We start from the raw sequence: 17,729 nt of genomic DNA, 5'->3' as shown, positions 1-17,729 counted from the left end.
ACGCTAAAATCCTCAACAAAATACTGGCAAACCGCATCCAACAATACATTAAAAAGATCATACACCATGACCAAGTGGGATTCATTCCAGGGATGCGAGGATGGTACAATATTCGCAAATCAGTAAATGTAATACATCACATAAACAAAAGCCACAAAAGACAAAAGACAAAAACCACATGATCATATCAATAGATGCAGAAAAAGCATTTGATAAGGTACAGCACCCATTCATGATGAAAACACTCGGCAAAGTGGGAATAGAGGGAGCATTCCTCAACATAATAAAGGCCATATATGAGAGACCTACAGCCAACATCATACTCAATGGGCAAAAATTAAAATCTTTTCTACTAAGATCAGGAACAAGACAAGGCTGTCCACTTTCACCGCTTCTATTCAATATAGTACTGGAAGCTTTAGCCACAGCAATCAGACAAGAAAAAGAAATAAAAGGCATCCAAGTCGGAAAGGAGGAAACAAAACTGTCACTGTTTGCAGATGACATGATAGTGTACATAGAAAATCCTATAGATTCCACCAAAAAACTGCTTGACCTAATAAATGAATTTGGCAAAACAGTGGGATACAAAGTCAATATCCAGAAATCAAAGGCATTTCTGTACACCAACAATGAAACAGCAGAATCAGAGATCAAGGGAAAAATCCAATTTGAAATAGCAAAAAGAAAAATAAAATACCTAGGAATAAATCTAACCAAAGAGGTAAAAGACCTGTATTTAGAAAACTATATAACACTCAGGAAAGAAATCAAGGAAGACACAAACAACTGGAAACATATACCGTGTTCATGAATTGGAAGAATTAATATCATCAAAATGTCCATACTACCCAAAGCAATTTACACATTCAATGCAATTCCTATTAAAGTACCAATGGCATATTTCACAGACATAGAATAAACACTTCAAAAATTTATATGGAATCATAAATGACCCCAAATAGCTGCTGCAATTTTGAGAAAGAAGAGTAAAGTAGGAGGGATCACAACACCTGACACTAAACTATACTACAAGGCCACTGTAATCAAAACAGCCTAGTATTGGCATGAAAACAGGCACATAGACCAATGGAACAGAACAGAGAGCCCAGAAATAAACCCAAGTCTCTATGGTCAATTAATATTTGGCAAAGGAGGCAGCAACATAAAATGGAGTAAAAATAGCCTCTTCAATAAATGGTGTTGGGAGAACTGGACAGCCACGTTCAAAAAAATGAAACTTGAGCACCGACTTACACCATATACAAAAATAAATTCAAGGTGGATAAAAGACTTAAATATAAAACATGATACCATTAAAGTCCTAGAGGAGAACGTAGGTAGGAAAGTCTCAGATATTTCATGCAGAAACTTTTTTACTGACTTGTCCCCTAGAGCAAGGGACATAAAGGAAAGAATAAACAAATGGGACCTCATCAAAATTAAAAGCTTCTGCACAGCTAAAGAAAACAGTATCAAAATTAAAAGAGAACCAACTGTATGGGAAAACATATTTGCCAATGATATCTCAGACAAGGGTTTAATCTCCAAAATATATAAAGAACTTACACGACTGCACTCTAAGAAGACAAGGAATCCAATTAAAAAGTGGGCAAAGGACTTGAACAGACACTTCTCCAAGGAGGACATACAGAAAATCCAAAGACACATGAAACAATCTTCAATATCGCTAGCTATCAGAGAGATGCAAATTCAAACCACAATGAGATATACCACTTCACACCAGTCAGAACAGCCATCATAAACAAAGCAACAAACAACAAGTGCTGGAGAGGTTGTGGAGAAAAGGGGTCACTAGTGCACTGCTGGTGGGACTGCAGACTGGTACAACCACTATGGAAGGCAGTATGGAACTTCCTCAGAAAACTAAAAATGGATCTGCCTTTTGACCCAACAATTCCACTGCTGGGACTCTATCCTAAGAACACTAAAACACCAATCCAAAAGAACCTATGCATCCCAATGTTCATAGCAGCACAATTTACAATAGCTAGATGCTGGAAGCAACCAAGATGCCCATCAGTAAATGAATGGATCAAAAAACTATGGTACATTTACACAATGGAATTCTATGCAGCAGAAAGAAAGAAGGAGCTCCTTCTCTTTGCAACAGCTTGGATGGAGCTGGAAAACATTATGCTAAGCAAAACAAGCCAGGCAGTGAAAGACAAATACCATATGATCTCACCTTTAACAGGAACCTAAACAACAAAACAAAGAAACAGGCAAAATATAACCAAAGACACTGAAATAGAGGACAGGCTGACAGTGACCACAGGGGAGAGAAGAGGGAATTTCAGGGGACATTGGGAAGGGTTCATGGGAACAAACTTAAAGGACACATGGACAAAAACTAGGGGGAGGGTGATAATGGGAGGGAAGTGGGGAGGGTTGGGAGGGGGGGCTGGATGGGAGTAAAAGGGAGAAAACTGTACTTGAACAATGATTAAAATAAAATTTAAAAAAAAATCCATTCACCTGTTTGCAATACTAGTTTGCATAGCATTTCTGTTAAAAAGTAAATGTTAGGGGAGTGTGGCTGCCTCAAGAAGGGGACTAGCACTTGTTGAGCATACACTGCAGTGTATTCCAAAGAGGCAGAACATGGACCCTGGGAGTTAGACTGCCTGGTTTCAAATCCCCGTTCTGCCTCTCACTGTCTGTATGAGGTAATGAAAGTACCTACTTCACCAGTTTGCTGGGCTAACTAAATGAATTTGAACAAATACACGTAAAGCATTTGCAGTTGTGCCTTGTGTATAGCAAGGCTGTCTGTTATAATTTTCACTATTATCATTACTATTACATTGTATTATTATATAATTAGGATTCCAAGCATGTAGATTGTATTTATCCCCTCATTTAGGCCCCTAAAACACCTGTGAATGGCTGTCTCCAGGTCAAATCCTTGGTGTGACACACAGGAACCTATGAGATTTGCCAGAATCTCTGTCCCCTCCCGCATCCTTCCTGCAAGCCAGCCACTGCAGCTCTCACAGAGCACCCAGGAAAATCCAGTGTTGCCCCTAATCTGCACCTCTTCCCAGGTGTCCCACGCCTTCAGGGTTCACTTCGGAGATACTCAGAAAATTAACATGTATGACCCACGTAAGTATGGCTTTAACCCCTGACTCAACTCAAAGTCACGATGCAACTTTTCACATGAGCCTGCACAGATAATTTCCCATGGTCATTCAGTGTGAACTTCAGACTTACGCCTGCTTCACTGTGAGTTTCTCTTGACTCCATCTGAGCAGAAGTCACCCCTCCCTCCTGAGTAAGAATACCCCAGGTATTTATATCTATCATGTACTTTGCTCCTATACTATAAATAATTTATTTACCTATCTGCTCCCTTATTAGAATGAAAGGTCCTGGAAGAGTGGAATCTTTTTCTTTTTTCATCTATTTTTGGATTCCTGTTGTCAAGAATATAGGAATACTCAATAAATATCTGTTCAGTGAACAATTAAAGCTCAATAAATAGCTGTGGATGAAATAATTTTCCCAAGACATGCATGTCAGTTGCAGACCTGGGGTTTAACCCCAGGTGTACACCACATCTGACCACCAACCGTGGGAGGCCTGCAACTGGACACCGACGCAGTGATGCTGCAGCTGAGCCTTGTAGAGCAGAGAAATTGTATGAAAAGAGTTAAACCCTAGTATAAATAATAGTAAAAATTCACTAAATTATCTAGGCATGTGTGGTTAAATCTGTGTTTTCCAAAAGTAATACCTGCAAAAATTAGCTAAAGAGGTCCAACTATACACTGAATGAAAGAGTCCTATAATAAAATACAACTGGGCCTGGCCAGGTAGCTCAGTTGGTCAGAGCATTGTCCTGATACATGGAGGTTGCTGGTTCCATCCCCAGTCAGGACACATATAGGAATCAACCAATAAATATACATAAATAGGTAAAACAACAAATAGAGGGCTCCCTCTCTCTCTCTCTCCCTTTCTCTCTTCAAAATCAATAAACAAACATTTAAAATAAATAAACAATAAAATGCACTTGGGAAATCTAGGTAAAACAGAAGGCAGTTAAAGAACAAACACTGCATGTTCTATAAATGTTTATTAAGTTTTAATTTAACAGATTTTAATTTGAAAATGTATACTGCATCCCTCCATGAAGAAAATACAGCATTCACTCTTCTCCAAACTTCCTGGTATTTTGCCACAGAAAACCTGACACACGCTTTTTGTTTGGCATCATTCCATAGAGCAGACTGAGAGTGTGACATCCAACTGCCAGTCAGTGCCAGAGTGCTCACGTTGCCCAACTGCACCTGCTACTGCACAGCTTCTACACAGATGAGACAAGATCTGTACTGACCCCTAGGGAAACGCCTATGTCTGCAAGAGCTATGATCCCGAGGACTGTATCTTTAAATATCTCACCCAAAAGCTAAAACCAACTCTCTTTCCATGAGAACTCTTCCTCTTTCAACTCCACACTGAAACCAACAATCTATTGATTTAAACCGTCACCATTTCCTCTCAGTCCATGAGACCCATTGAATGTGGGTTACAACTATAGATTTGAGAGAAACAAAAGAAAAATAGTTTGAGATTTTTTTCTAATCTGAACACAGCCTTTTTTGACCCAAAAAAAACAAACATGAGAAGGTTATATAAATACTGAAGTATAAGAATAAACAATGTCCACAAACTGTGACTGATTTGATGCTAACACGGAATTACAGCTCTCTTAAGTACACATCCCCAACTAGAAAATGTGTTGACTGTACTTGAAGTCATAGAGAAATATTTAAAGGAGCAAGCCATAGAAGATATATACTTCCAAAAGGAAGAGATATCTTGTTTATTTCCCCCTCAGTGTTCCAGACTTGCCTGCAAATATGTAAGGAAATATGAAAAGGAATTCTTCCCCTACTCCTAGAAGCCAGGCTTTTACTTCTCAGGTTAGGTTTGAAACAAAAGTCCCTTTCTTTAGTGTGTGGGGGGTGTGGTGCAGGGAGACAGAAAAATAAAGATAGGAGTGGGAGGAAAGAGAGAGGGAGAGAGTGAAAGAATTTCATAGTGACTATTGTTTTGATGATGTGAGAATGTCAAGGGCACCGCTCAGGGTCAAGGAAAGATTTTAGAAACTCTTATGCAAGATGGAAGTGACCCAACAATGGAGAAGGGATGGAACTGGGACAGTGGTTATATTCCCTTGCTCTGGAAAAGGGCAAGGAGTATTGTAGCTCAGCAATGGCATGCTACTTGAAAGCTGTGTCTGGGAGATGCCAAGACTTCAAATGGCAGGTGAAGCCCACAGAAGTAAGACTTAGGACCAGGGCTTGGAAGCAGCAGCAAAGTCCCTGGTACATAAGCCAGTAGCAGCACAGTGAAGGAGAGATATGGACTCATCTTGGTGGCCGGCCCAGAGCAGCGCCTATGAGACTGAGGAGCTCTGCACAGCAAAGGGGACAGAAGGACAATGGGGACCAGTGTCAGTTAATAACCAGAGGTCTCTCTATCCCATATCATAAGCCCTGTAAGCTTCAAGCTCAAATACACCTCAGGGTTCTAGCACAACAAAACTGATAACTGACTTCTTATTCACTTCATTCAGAGGAGGCTTCAGCCAAATTTTATGAGACTTTTAAAAAATAAAGATACAATATAAGTTGCCCACCAATTTTCTGAAAAATACTTAAACTGCTGCATGAGCACTCCTATAATGCTTTTCCTAAGGAAAAAGCATTATACTTCTTCTCTACTGCTTCCACCCAATTATATTTTGATGAATCTATAGCAATTTCAATGGAGGCTGAATTCTGGGTTTGACTTCATTGAGAGACATTAGAATCTGGAGAAAGTATGTCCCATACAACCATTGCCCTAAATATTTTTCAATTACAGTTGTCACATTCCAGTTTTTTAAGTTTTCTTTTACATGGCCAACCACTGAGCCATATAATCATGGCACAACTGCTGAGTCTAACATAGTGGGGCCTCACCCACCATCCAAGGTCTTGGTATCTCTCAGGGGTGGCCTTCACATAGCATGCTATTCCTGAATGACAATACTTTTAGCCTCTTTTATCCTTGAAGCCCAAGAGTTTCTAATATCTCCCCCTGAAGATGTCCACCAAGAGAGCTTTAGACCCCCACATGGGACTCCAGGAGCTCCTCCGGCCGTCATCTTCATGTGGTTATCTAACTCTGTGGGTAAGAGACAGCCTCTGGAATCAGGCAGGTCTATATTTAAATCCAAGATCTGTCACATTCCGACTGAGTTTTTTCATCAGTTACGTGGAAACGCTGACAGTAACTACCTGAGAAGACTGTTGAGAGGATACAATAGGATGATGTTGGAAAGCTCTAGGCACAGTGTTTACCATTACATGAGAAATGGTGGCTATTATTAGCAATAGAAATCCAAACCACTAAAGGAATGTTCAGTTATTACCCTAACTGCCTTCTAGCAGTACTTTAATGACTAGTAATGTGGTAAGTACCATGTTTAATGTTATGAATTAGCTGAGCTTCTGAGTTACTTAGATCTATTAAGTTTCTTGTGAGTTTTAAAATAACTTGCCTTTACTATACCAAGAAAAAGTCAGTTATTAGAGGCCACAGCTCCCAAAGCAATGTAAGTATACATGCAGAAATATAGAATCCACAGAAATAACTCCTGTTCGAGTGTGGTTGGTACAGTAATAATATGGGTGTACTAACTTACAGTTTTAATTTGAACATTTCACTAAAATGTCATATGGTGTGCTTGAGTATGATATTGTTACATTACAGAATTACATGCTTATGATTTTATAATAAAAGATTATGTAATAAAAAGAGGACGTTATTTGTGCTGGATGCTGTACTTGCAAATTCAGATTTCAGACAAAATGCCAAGTTAAAAAATGCCCCATCCACCTCATAAGTATGGTCATGTTTAAGGCTTAATTTTTAAAGTAAGCAGCATTATTTTTAAAGTCATAACTGTGACTTGATTATTAGAGTCTTTAGAAAAATCCTTGTTGGAATGTCAGATTCATAATATTAACTATGGGAGATTACAGTAAATAATGTGCAAAGAATGTCCCTGGCAACATTCAAATAGAAATAATGTCTATTCAGGCATCAATTGTATAACAGACTTTTTAATAGTTGGCTAATAAACTTAATCAGGCATATGCTGGTAATGTTTAATAACTAGCTCCCAAGGGAATGGAGACCCCTGATTTGTAGTGTTTGCCAATTTCCATGGTGTAAAATACTCCACCATAGCCCACTTCAAACTAACGCCCACTCTCAAACACCAGCACCAACACATCACCTAGTTATGGAGTAGTATTCACAATGGTTAGGTAGTTCACCTCAGTGGGGTAGTTCATTGTACATGGGAACCAAGGAATTAGCTCACACATAAAAAGTAAATACAGATAAATGTTATACAAGTTTTCTAGGAAGGAGACTGAAGCAAATTTACAATGAGCTGATACCATAAGCATTATTCACAATCCTTCCATACAGAGCTGGTCCTCTCTGCACAAGGGCTGCATACGCCCAGTCCCGCATCATCTCCCTCTATACCGACCCCACCATTCTTTTAGGAGTCTTGCCAGACTGAACTCTTCACCTGGATGGGGTTCTCAGGAGCTCTCTGTATTCACTTAATATCATTCACCAAGAAATAATGGTTTTCTCCTCTAATTTTCTTCCTAAGACTACTGTGTCTTCCCACCTTCCTTTTTTCAGTAAACGCGCCACCCGTGCTAATACCCCCCAGTAAGGAACAGAGATGCATTCTCTATGAACAGGAAGGAATGAACTATCGTGTAATCACTTGCTTCTCTGCTTTCGTTTGGGAACAAAAGAACTAAGCTTTTAGGAACACCATTTGGAAGACTGTAGAAAAACCAAAATAACCCCTTGCCTTCCTTGCAGCTTTGAACTCCAGTCTACCCCTAGACTGTTTCACTGCAGGAACCTGTGACTCGCCAGATGAAAGGGCTGAAAGAGGAGAACTTAAAAGTGAAAATAAATATTATGACATATTTCTCTGTTAATTCAAAATGTACTTCCAATCTGCTTAATTGCAAAAAGACAAGCTATTGAATGTGATAGTCATCAATTTTACAGTCTCTATGTAGTTTACATTAAAAAAGAAAATTATGTTATTTCTATGGCTAAAAACACAAAAGCCATTGCCAGATGAAAGTGTTCTGTGGACAGATGTTGGTAAATGTACCTAATGCTGCTGAACTATACACTTAAAAATGGTTAAGATGATAAATTTTACATAGTGTGTATTATACCAAAAATTTTTAAACTTTTTAGAAATTTAAATTAAAAACAGAAATCTATTAAAGAGACATTCTGCCACTCTTCCCTCAGAATTTCAAGTAAATAATACACCACTTCCCTACACCCTGCCAACAAATAAGTCAGAGAAAGACAAACATCATATGATTTCACTTATACATGGAATCTAAAAAATTAAAAATGAAAAACAAAACAAAACAGAAACAGACTCATAGGCACAGAGAACAAATTGATGATTGCCAGGGGAAGCGGGTGGGGAGATGAGTGGAAAAGGTGTAGGGGATTAAGAGGCACAAACTCTCAGTTATAAAATACATAAGCTCCAGGGATGTAATAGGCAGCATAGGGAATATAGTCAATAATATCATAATAACTAAGTATGGTGACAGATGGGTACCAGGCATATCATAATGATTACATCATAAGGTGCATAAATGTAGAATGACTACATTGCACACATGAAACTAATACAGTATTGTTATTAAAAGAAATAGAAAAAGACAGTACACCAGATTTTTTAAATAAATAAATAAGACATCCTTTAACATTGCCTGTGTCTCATTACAGATTTCAGACACAGGGATACCGGGTGTTGAAAAAGGATGTCTTGGCTCTGCTAGCATTAAAGCTACATGTTCCTTTTTTCAAAGGTCTCCTATTCATTATAATTAACTTCACGGGCGAATATGAAAGGGGAAACAAATGGTCCCAAAGTCACACGTACTGCACTCTTTGCCTCTCACGGGGTCGGGCAGGCCAGAGCAGTCCACTGCAGAATTCGGAATGGCAACTCTCCACCTGGAGCCACTGCTGTCACATTCTGTGTATTCAAAGTGGTAATCTTTCTGCAAACAATCACAAAAACAGCCTTTGTTAGAGCTGTTGTTAAAGGAACAGCTGTGCTTTCTTCATCACCCCAAACCTGTCCCCAAGCCTGATTCCAAACTGTACTCTCTGCTTGACTCTCCTTCTTCCCCCATTGGAGCCACCCCAAGCAGTTTTTGCACCTAAAAGTCATCATGCCAGGCACTGAGTCGGCACTGAGGATGTGATGAGGGACACGACAGTCAACACTTTCAAGTTGTGTCCATTGCCTTGGGTCCCACGCACCCCAAAAAGGCAACAGCACATTTCCCTGTTTCTTTTGCAGACTTTTGGAGCTCTAAATAATTGGTAGAGAAGAGTGTGTGAACAAAATAATACTATGAAATTGAATGCTGTCACTGTCCCAAGTTTTTCAAAGAAAAAAATAAGGGAACCATTCCCATTGATCTAATTCTCACTCTGTTTAAAATTTAACAGAGGTGTAATAATTAATCACCCAAATGTTAGTTAAAGACTACCAGTTTTTTAAGCAGCTCCAGGCTTAATACATATGTACCACAGCAGGGTGCCATCAATTGCAAGTCTGTAAAATAGACATTTCTAATAATTGTCAAATTAAGACCAACCCACTTGTCTCTGGCCTTTGGTTACTTTGAAATTTTCACAGCCTCCTCCACTGGCTAGAGAACATTACACATGTGATGCCTGAGCTTAGAGGAACCAGAACAAAATGCCATTGGAGCACGGGGAGAATGGGAGAAATTCTAAGTACTCCCCAAAGTATTTTCAGTTCAATATCCTATTTATTCAGTTCACTATCTTGGATGTTGCTCTTCTGCTTCATCCATTCTATTTGCCTCCCTTACTGTATCCCTGACAGGAAAGAACAGAAATGGCAAGTCACACCATCATTCAGCAAATCACATGAGAGAGGCAGGAAGGTGCCTGGGTGTGTGCGTCTGACCACAGGGCAAGAACACCAGTGAAGAAATGGGGGCTGGAATCAGAAAGGTCTGGGTGTGGATTCACTTCCCATTCCTCCAAATACAACCTGTACGATAATGGGCAAGTCACTTACTTCTCAAAGCATTTGCTTTTTCATTAGTAAAATTAGAATAATATTTACTATCCTACATGACTGTTGTGAAAATTAGTTAAGATGATGCATGTAAAATGTCAGGCAACTTAGGCTACACTGAGTTAGCATTTGATTAATGGTGGAATTATTATCCTTACTGACGGCAATAGGGATAGAGAGGATGATATAGAGAAAGGAGCTAGTTAGTGCTGATGTGATAAGGCACAAACCAGTGGGTTTCTGTTCCCCCTGCCTCAATTTCTGCATACGCACAAAATAAAATGAGAAGGGATCATAAATTAGAGAAGGCAGAACTATGAGGCTGGAAGCAAAGGTCTTTCTTTATGCTGCACTCACACCCTCCCCCAGAATAAAATTTCACATATCCTGCAGGCAATCGTCTCTGAATATTATTCTTCCCACTCCAATTTCTGACAAAGCTTGGAAAGAGATAATTTGAGATTATGTCTTTTGATAAGTGCCTGGATCTCAACTATGCTTTACTGTCAATTAAAGTCAAATATACCAACATAAAACAATCAATAAAAGCAGCCAGATGGGAAAGGCTTTCTAGAGGGAAGAAGGGAGGAGGAAGAGAAGAAGAGAAGAAGGGAGGAAGGGAAGGAAGGGATGGGGGAAAACAATAAAAATTCACTGAATTTGACTACATACAAATATTGAACACAAAAGTCATCACCTAAAGTAAAAAATAAACAACAAACTGGCAAAGAATGACACAAAACAAAAGGTAATTAACTTAAGAATACTGGGTTTCTAGAAATCAGTAAGGAAAAGGACAAATAATTATTTGAAAATCCAGTCAAAGAATACAAACAATTCATTAAAGAACAAAACAAATGGTCAAAGAATATACAAAAAATGTCAAACCTTGTCAAAGAAATAAAAATTATAATTTTCATCAAGTTGGTACAATATTTAAAATACTTTTTAAAAATTCTCTAAGTTAGCAATGCACTAAAACGAGCACTTGTGTGCCTCCAATGACAGTGTAAAGGGGTACAGGCTTTCTGGGGAGACGTTTGTCGATGTGAACCAAGAGCTTTAAAGTGCCCAAAATTTTGAACCCCAAAACTCACTTCTAGCATCTAATTTAAGGGGGAAAAATGTTAAATGTGGTCAGTGATTTATATGTAAAACTGCTCATCATAACTTTGGGATACTCAGGGAGAGCATACTTAAGAGTTGAGCAGTGAGGACTCTTGCATTTACATTCTTTATCTAGTATTTTTCATATGTATTTACAGCATTAAATACCTGTAACAATTATGCAAGGAAGAGATGGTCATACAATTTCCACTGTTCAACTGAAACTCCAATTGTGTAATTCACCCAGAGATACACAGCTAGTAAGGAGCACAGCAAAAGTCAAGTCTTCTGTTTATTTACAAACATTTGTAGTTTACATAATGCCATTATGCTTAAAATAAAAGGTGAGTGTTTTGAAATAGAAGGAGTAGTAAAAGTTTCTAATATAAAAACCTGATAGCCACAGAAATTTAACAGCAATCATAACGTTATCTCATATTCAGTACACAGATAAGGGAAATGATTTGATTCCTCTCCATGTGTGTATTAGGTTTCTCTGGCTGCTGCAATTAATTACCACACATTTAGCCACCTTAGACAATAACTTATCCTCTCACAGTTCTGGAGGCAAGAAGTCCAAAGTCAGCATCACTGGGCCAAAATCAAGATGTCACCACGCTGCACTCCCTCTACAGGCTGGAGGGGTAATATGCCCCATGCCTCCTCCAGCTTCTGGCAGCTGCTGGCATTCACTGGGTTAAGGGTGCATCGCTGTGTGTTCTGCCTCTGTGGTCACACTGCCTTCTCTTCTGTCTTATTTCTCTCTGTCTCATTTTTATAAGGACATTTGTGTTTGCATTTAGGGGTCATTGAGATGATAAAGAATAATTTCTCCATCTCATGATCCTTCACTTAGTCACATCTTCAGAGTCTTTTTTTTTTTTTTCATAAAAAATAACAATTAGGTTTCAAGGATGAGGACATGCATATTATTTTGAAGAGAGGGCATTATTTAGCCTATCACAGTCCACCTTCTGGACCCAAACATTCATATTCTTCTCACATTCAAAATGCATTCGCACATTCCAATGTCCCCTAAGTCTCAAATCATTCAGCATCAACTCAAAATCTAAAACTTCATCTACATCTCATCAGCTTAAAGCCCCAAATCTCATCATCTAAATTAGAGGATTAGATGATTAGATGTGGAAGACTATGTTTACCGTCCATATCAAGGCAAAATTTCTCATTTGTGGACCTGTGTTACCTGCTTCCAAAATACACTGGTTTTAGACATTAATAACAATATAGGCCTTTCCTGCTGTGCTCTTTACTTTTTCCTGAGTCCTCACTGACAGTCTTTAACATCTGTATTTCCACCAACGGACTGTTCTAGGCAATCTGAATTTTTTCTATTACATGTTTTAAAATTCTTCCAGCTTCTGTTCGGTAATCAATTCCAAAGCCACTTTCACTTTTAGATATTTGTTACAGCAAGTCCCCACTTCCAGGTCACAAAATTGTATTAGTTTTTCTATGGCTGCTGTAACAAATTACCAAAAATTTAGCAGCTTAAAACAACAGAGACCAGAAGTCCAAAGTTGGTATCACTGAGTATGAGCTGGGCCATGCTCCCACTGGAGACTCTAGAGGAGAATCCATTCCTTGTCTCTTCCAGCTTCTGGTAGCTACCAGCATTTGTTGGTCTGTGGCTGCATCATTCCACTCTCTGACTCTGTAAACACACTGCTTTCTCTCTCCTTCCCTTGTGATTGCATCTAGGGGCTGGCCACCCAGATGATCTCCCATCTCAAGATTCTTATCATGTATTCAGATCTCTGTTTGGTTTAATAAGGTAACATTCACAGGTTTCAGAGATTAGAATTGGAATATTTGGAGGGGGCATTAAGGGAACATTATTCACCTACCACAATCTGCTGTCGTAGAATAGCTTTAACCAGCCATGCACTTGCATAGTTTCTCTTGTTCCAAATTATTTGTATTAGGAAATCTTTCCTGTTTCTAGATCCCACTGAGAAGATCCTGGCCCTCATATGTAAAATGTGGGTAATTGGTTATCATCCTTGCAAACTAATGAAAATAATGATGCTGAGATGTTAGGCATGAATTTCAAATGAAGCAAGGTCTCTGAATAAAATAGGTAAGCTCAAGAAATCTCTTCACCACTGCCTCTGTGATACTCAGGTTGCCAGTTATGGGATGAGATCAGCAAAAATAACATAGAAAAGGTATAGTATTGTGTTTCCTGGTTTAATGATGGATGTTATATGCCAATTAATTTTCCTTAGATTGTTTATCCTATCTGCCTCTTCTACATTATCCTTAAATTCTAAAGGGCTACATATATTATTATATTACAAAATTCTTAGGATTTCAGCAGGAAGCTTTAATATGTTTAATTATAATTATAAAATACTTAAATTCAAACCCATTTCATGCATCAAGCAGCAGTTAGGGTCAGGGATTTAGAATATAGAATAAAACCAAGACAGCTAGGTTTTATTTTAAATTATAGAATAAGCCCTGGCTGGCATGGTTCAGTGGATTGAGCACGGACTGCGAACCAAAGCATCGCAGGTTTGATTCCCAGCCAGGGCACATGCCTGGGTTGTAGGCCACAGCCCCCGGCAACCACAAGCCCTGGCTGGTGTAGCTCAGTGGATTGAGCGTGGGCTGGGAACCAAAGTGTCCCAGGTTTGATTCCCAGCCAGAGTACATGCCTGGGTTGCAGGCCATAACCTCCAGCAACCGCACATTGATGTTTCTCTCTCTCTCTCTATCTTCCTCTCTTCCCTCTCTAAAAAAAATAAATAAATAAAATCTTTTAAAAAAATTATAGAATAGGCTATTTCATTTGGGCTTGTAACAAATAATTTTTTTAAATCTGTTTCTGAAAGCAACTCTTAAAAGCATGGCAAAAATGTAAATCGTGTGATACAGTAAAATCACAAAACATAAAATATATGCACCAAAAATAGTCTGAGTGGCATTCAAGGTACTGAATAGAGACAATTACAGCATGTAAGTTTTCAGATTTACAGATAACACCCCAAAATTTTAGCCACAGACCCAAGTAAACATTGAGTGCTTAAACTGATCCCTTGGAAATGAGAATTTCTGGGTGGTAAGGAGCAATTAAAGAGAAAAGGTAAAAAAAAAATTGTCATACAAATATAAAATTACTATAGCTCAAATATTGTATATGAGTCATTAAGTAGCAAGTCAATCAGTAAGTAGGTACCACCAGTTTAAAGGGGATTTCAAAGAACACACATAAGCAGACAATCCAGAAAGTGAAACGAATGTACTTAGAGCTGCAGAGCTGGTAAATATCCAGAGCAGAATAATCAATGGTATTCCAAAGAATAACAAGCCTTTTCATTTCTATGGATGAGAATCATTTGGATGCTTACTGCTTTCTTTTTTAAAAATACATTTTATTGACTATACTATTACAGTTGTCCCATTTTCCCCCCTTTATTCCCTTCTATCCTCAACACACCCACCCACCCACTACTCCCCCCACCCCATAGTTCATGTCCATGGGTGATACATGTAAGTTCTTTGGCTTCTACATTTCCGGGGCAATTCTTACTGGTTTCTTACAACTCACAATGTTGTAAAATAGTGCAGAGATAAGGAACAATGCAGGCCCCTATAGAAACTGAAAATTTGGAGAGGTGCACCAAACAGGACACCCTGTTATCTTTTCTGCCTATGTCAGTGTGTTTCCAACTTTTCCTGACAAGGAAGGAAATTCCTGAGAATTTTTTCTGCATTTCAGGGCTCCTAACAGTTTACCACCAAATATATTGCTATGAGCCAGAGCACACTCTAAACTACAGAATATCCACTCACAAGCCACACTCTCTAAATTATAAACTGGAGGAAGTGGCTGGCCCTACCCTACTCAAAAGATGGCAGCTACTTAGACATGTCCACAAATCCCAGAAAGCTGGGGCATAAAGACACTGCCCCAAGTAGTGAAATGATGGAACTCCCTGAAAACATTACGCTGTGCATATGTGGGAACCAGGAAACAACTCAAAGAGTAATAGAGAATAATTACTCCTCAACACCAAAAACTTACAGAAGACTATCCCTCAACAGAAATCATGGTACACACACATGCACACGCTCACATGCTCCCATGCTAACCAATAAAGGTGTAGGCACCAACCCTCAAGTAATAGAAACTCAAACTGTGTTATCCTATGCCTAAAACATAAAATGCCATTATACACCCAAATAAATACTGGATGCCCACAGCACCCTCTGACAAAAACTCTCTCCTTAACCAATCTTTCCTCAGGCTCCTCTGAACTCTCTTCCGGATGAATCCTTGACTTTTGGGCTCCCATGTTCATCTTTGCATCACTCAGTTTTAGCAAGAATCCTGTCACAGTGGGTTAGTAGAATTCCCACTCACCCCTAATGTTTCCTCTTAGTAATTTCCACCCACTGACATTGGCCCTGCTCCCTGCCCATAAATCTCCACTGTCCGTGCTACAGTCACTGAGCCCAGTTCCGCACTGAGATCTCTTTTCCCCTATTGCAGCAGTTCCTGAATAAAATCTGTTTTTACCCCTTGAACTACTGACCAGCTCTGGTTTTCTCTGAATCCCCCAAATACAGAGGTCATTTACACTATGAAAGACTCATGGTACTCACAGAAAACCTGGGGTATCATCTCTCAATTATGAGAGTTGTTATTGTTTAACTACATATAGACTAGAAATGTTTCAAATCAAGCATATATATAAAAATAATATGCATATATAGATAACTTGACATCATATTGACAATACATATATATTATTTTTATATATTGACATGAATATACATCATATATGATTTATGCATATAGCAATATATAGTGTTTTATTATATTAACATTAATATATATCAGTCTTTACTATGTGGCACTCAATTATTAAACAAGTACTATGGCCTAAGTACAATGGGGGAAATTTAAAATAAATATAACACATAGTCCCTGCACTCAATAACTTTATGTGATTTTGTTGCAGTAGATAGGACACAAACATACAACATATAATTTTAGAAGAAACTATAAAGATTAAAGACTCCAATGTAAAATGGTGTTATTACAAGTCAGTGTGCAAGTAAAAACTATCTGGGGAAAATTACCAATAAAAATCCTTTAAACTCTCCCATAAAATACAACATCGTACCACTTCTCAACAGACTCATCGCAATCGATTTTTCCTTAAGCCCTCTATCAGGCACCAATTACTTAGCACTCAAATGGCTTGCATCTTAGAGGCCATGTTTTCTAGAAAACTCAGTAAAATCTGCATGATGTGGCCTCCTATGATTACATTTCAGAGTCAGAAGAACAGCTAGGCGCTGGAACAGCTCTGAAAGATGTGGTGTTTGTGAACTGTGCTAGTGCTTACCAGTTCCTTTGTAAACAGTAGGCTCACCATTGTGCAATAAACAGTGAGATCAAGCCCGGAGATAACATGTCTAAAGATACTCAGTGAAATATGTTAGCCTAAAGATGGGTAGAGAAGTGAGAGAGTTAGTGAACTAATGAAAAAAACAAACAAATGAACGAAGCTGCCTGGCCTTCTGTACTCTGAGATTTGTTCACGCCAGTGGCCCACCAATGAAAACAGCAGCTCCTGGTGCTCCCTGCCTATCCTCTTCTGTCGATTAAGAGATTACCAAGTTCATTATGAAGACCCAGTAGAGGACCACAAGTTCTAGTACAGAATCAAAAGCAGTAGAGGTGGGAGGAGACCTCTGGCCTCAATAAAGAAAAAAACTGCTGATACCTAAGAGAAGAGACACAGAGAGAAGGGACCAAAAGAAGCCAATGTAATTTCTTTCCTTTATATAAGGCTCCTTCTCTCTGAATATTTATGGGAAATGTTGAGAACAGCATAGTCTTTTATATGATGAGACTGCAGTTCCTCTGGGGAAAAGGTCCTCAAATGTAAGTGCTCAGCAAAGTGCTGGCACCCTTATTTGAGAACTCAAGAGAGCAAGCAGGAAGACGGTAGAGATCCTGAGACTACCGTGCACAGCACCAATATTTCAACTCTAATTCCAATGAGTTCGCATACTCATCCTACTATGTGGGAAGGTCAAAAGCGTGAGAATACTTAATTCAGGCACATATGCAACTTATAATAAAAAATTCTTTAGCTTACATTATCAAGTACATGAGCACAGTAGCGCTGGGCAGAAATATTTATATTCTGATTTTTCTTTTATAAGAGGAACCTGAGGTTACCATGGGAACCTAGGGCTAAGTAATATGTTATCTGGTCTATTTATGACACATCTTTTTCTGTACATTTGTAGGCACTACTGCTTTTTAGAAATAATTTTGAAAAAGTTCATGTTTTAAACCTGAGTTCCATGTCTGTTTTTGTGAACAACATCTTAGAGCTACTCAGTTCAATTTGCAATTCAGTATAAA

General features: G+C 38.7%; 1 protein-coding gene across 2 annotated transcripts in view; it reads right to left on the bottom strand.

The window, feature by feature from the left end:
* The window catches only part of ELAPOR2 (endosome-lysosome associated apoptosis and autophagy regulator family member 2), a 184,453-nt gene that overhangs the window by 95,221 nt on the left and 71,503 nt on the right, over window positions 1-17,729 (bottom strand). The window contains exon 2 of one of the 2 annotated variants that reach the window (XM_028526179.2): window positions 9,032-9,152. The exons of the other annotated variant lie outside the window; for it this stretch is intronic. Coding sequence (XP_028381980.1) covers window positions 9,032-9,152 — 121 coding nt within the window. The remainder of the gene's footprint in view (window positions 1-9,031; window positions 9,153-17,729) is intronic. 2 annotated transcript variants of the gene reach the window in all.

This window comes from Phyllostomus discolor, chromosome 10 (assembly GCF_004126475.2).
Source record: "Phyllostomus discolor isolate MPI-MPIP mPhyDis1 chromosome 10, mPhyDis1.pri.v3, whole genome shotgun sequence".
Classification (NCBI taxonomy): domain Eukaryota; kingdom Metazoa; phylum Chordata; class Mammalia; order Chiroptera; family Phyllostomidae; genus Phyllostomus; species Phyllostomus discolor.
This window is presented reverse-complemented; position numbering and strand designations above follow the sequence as displayed.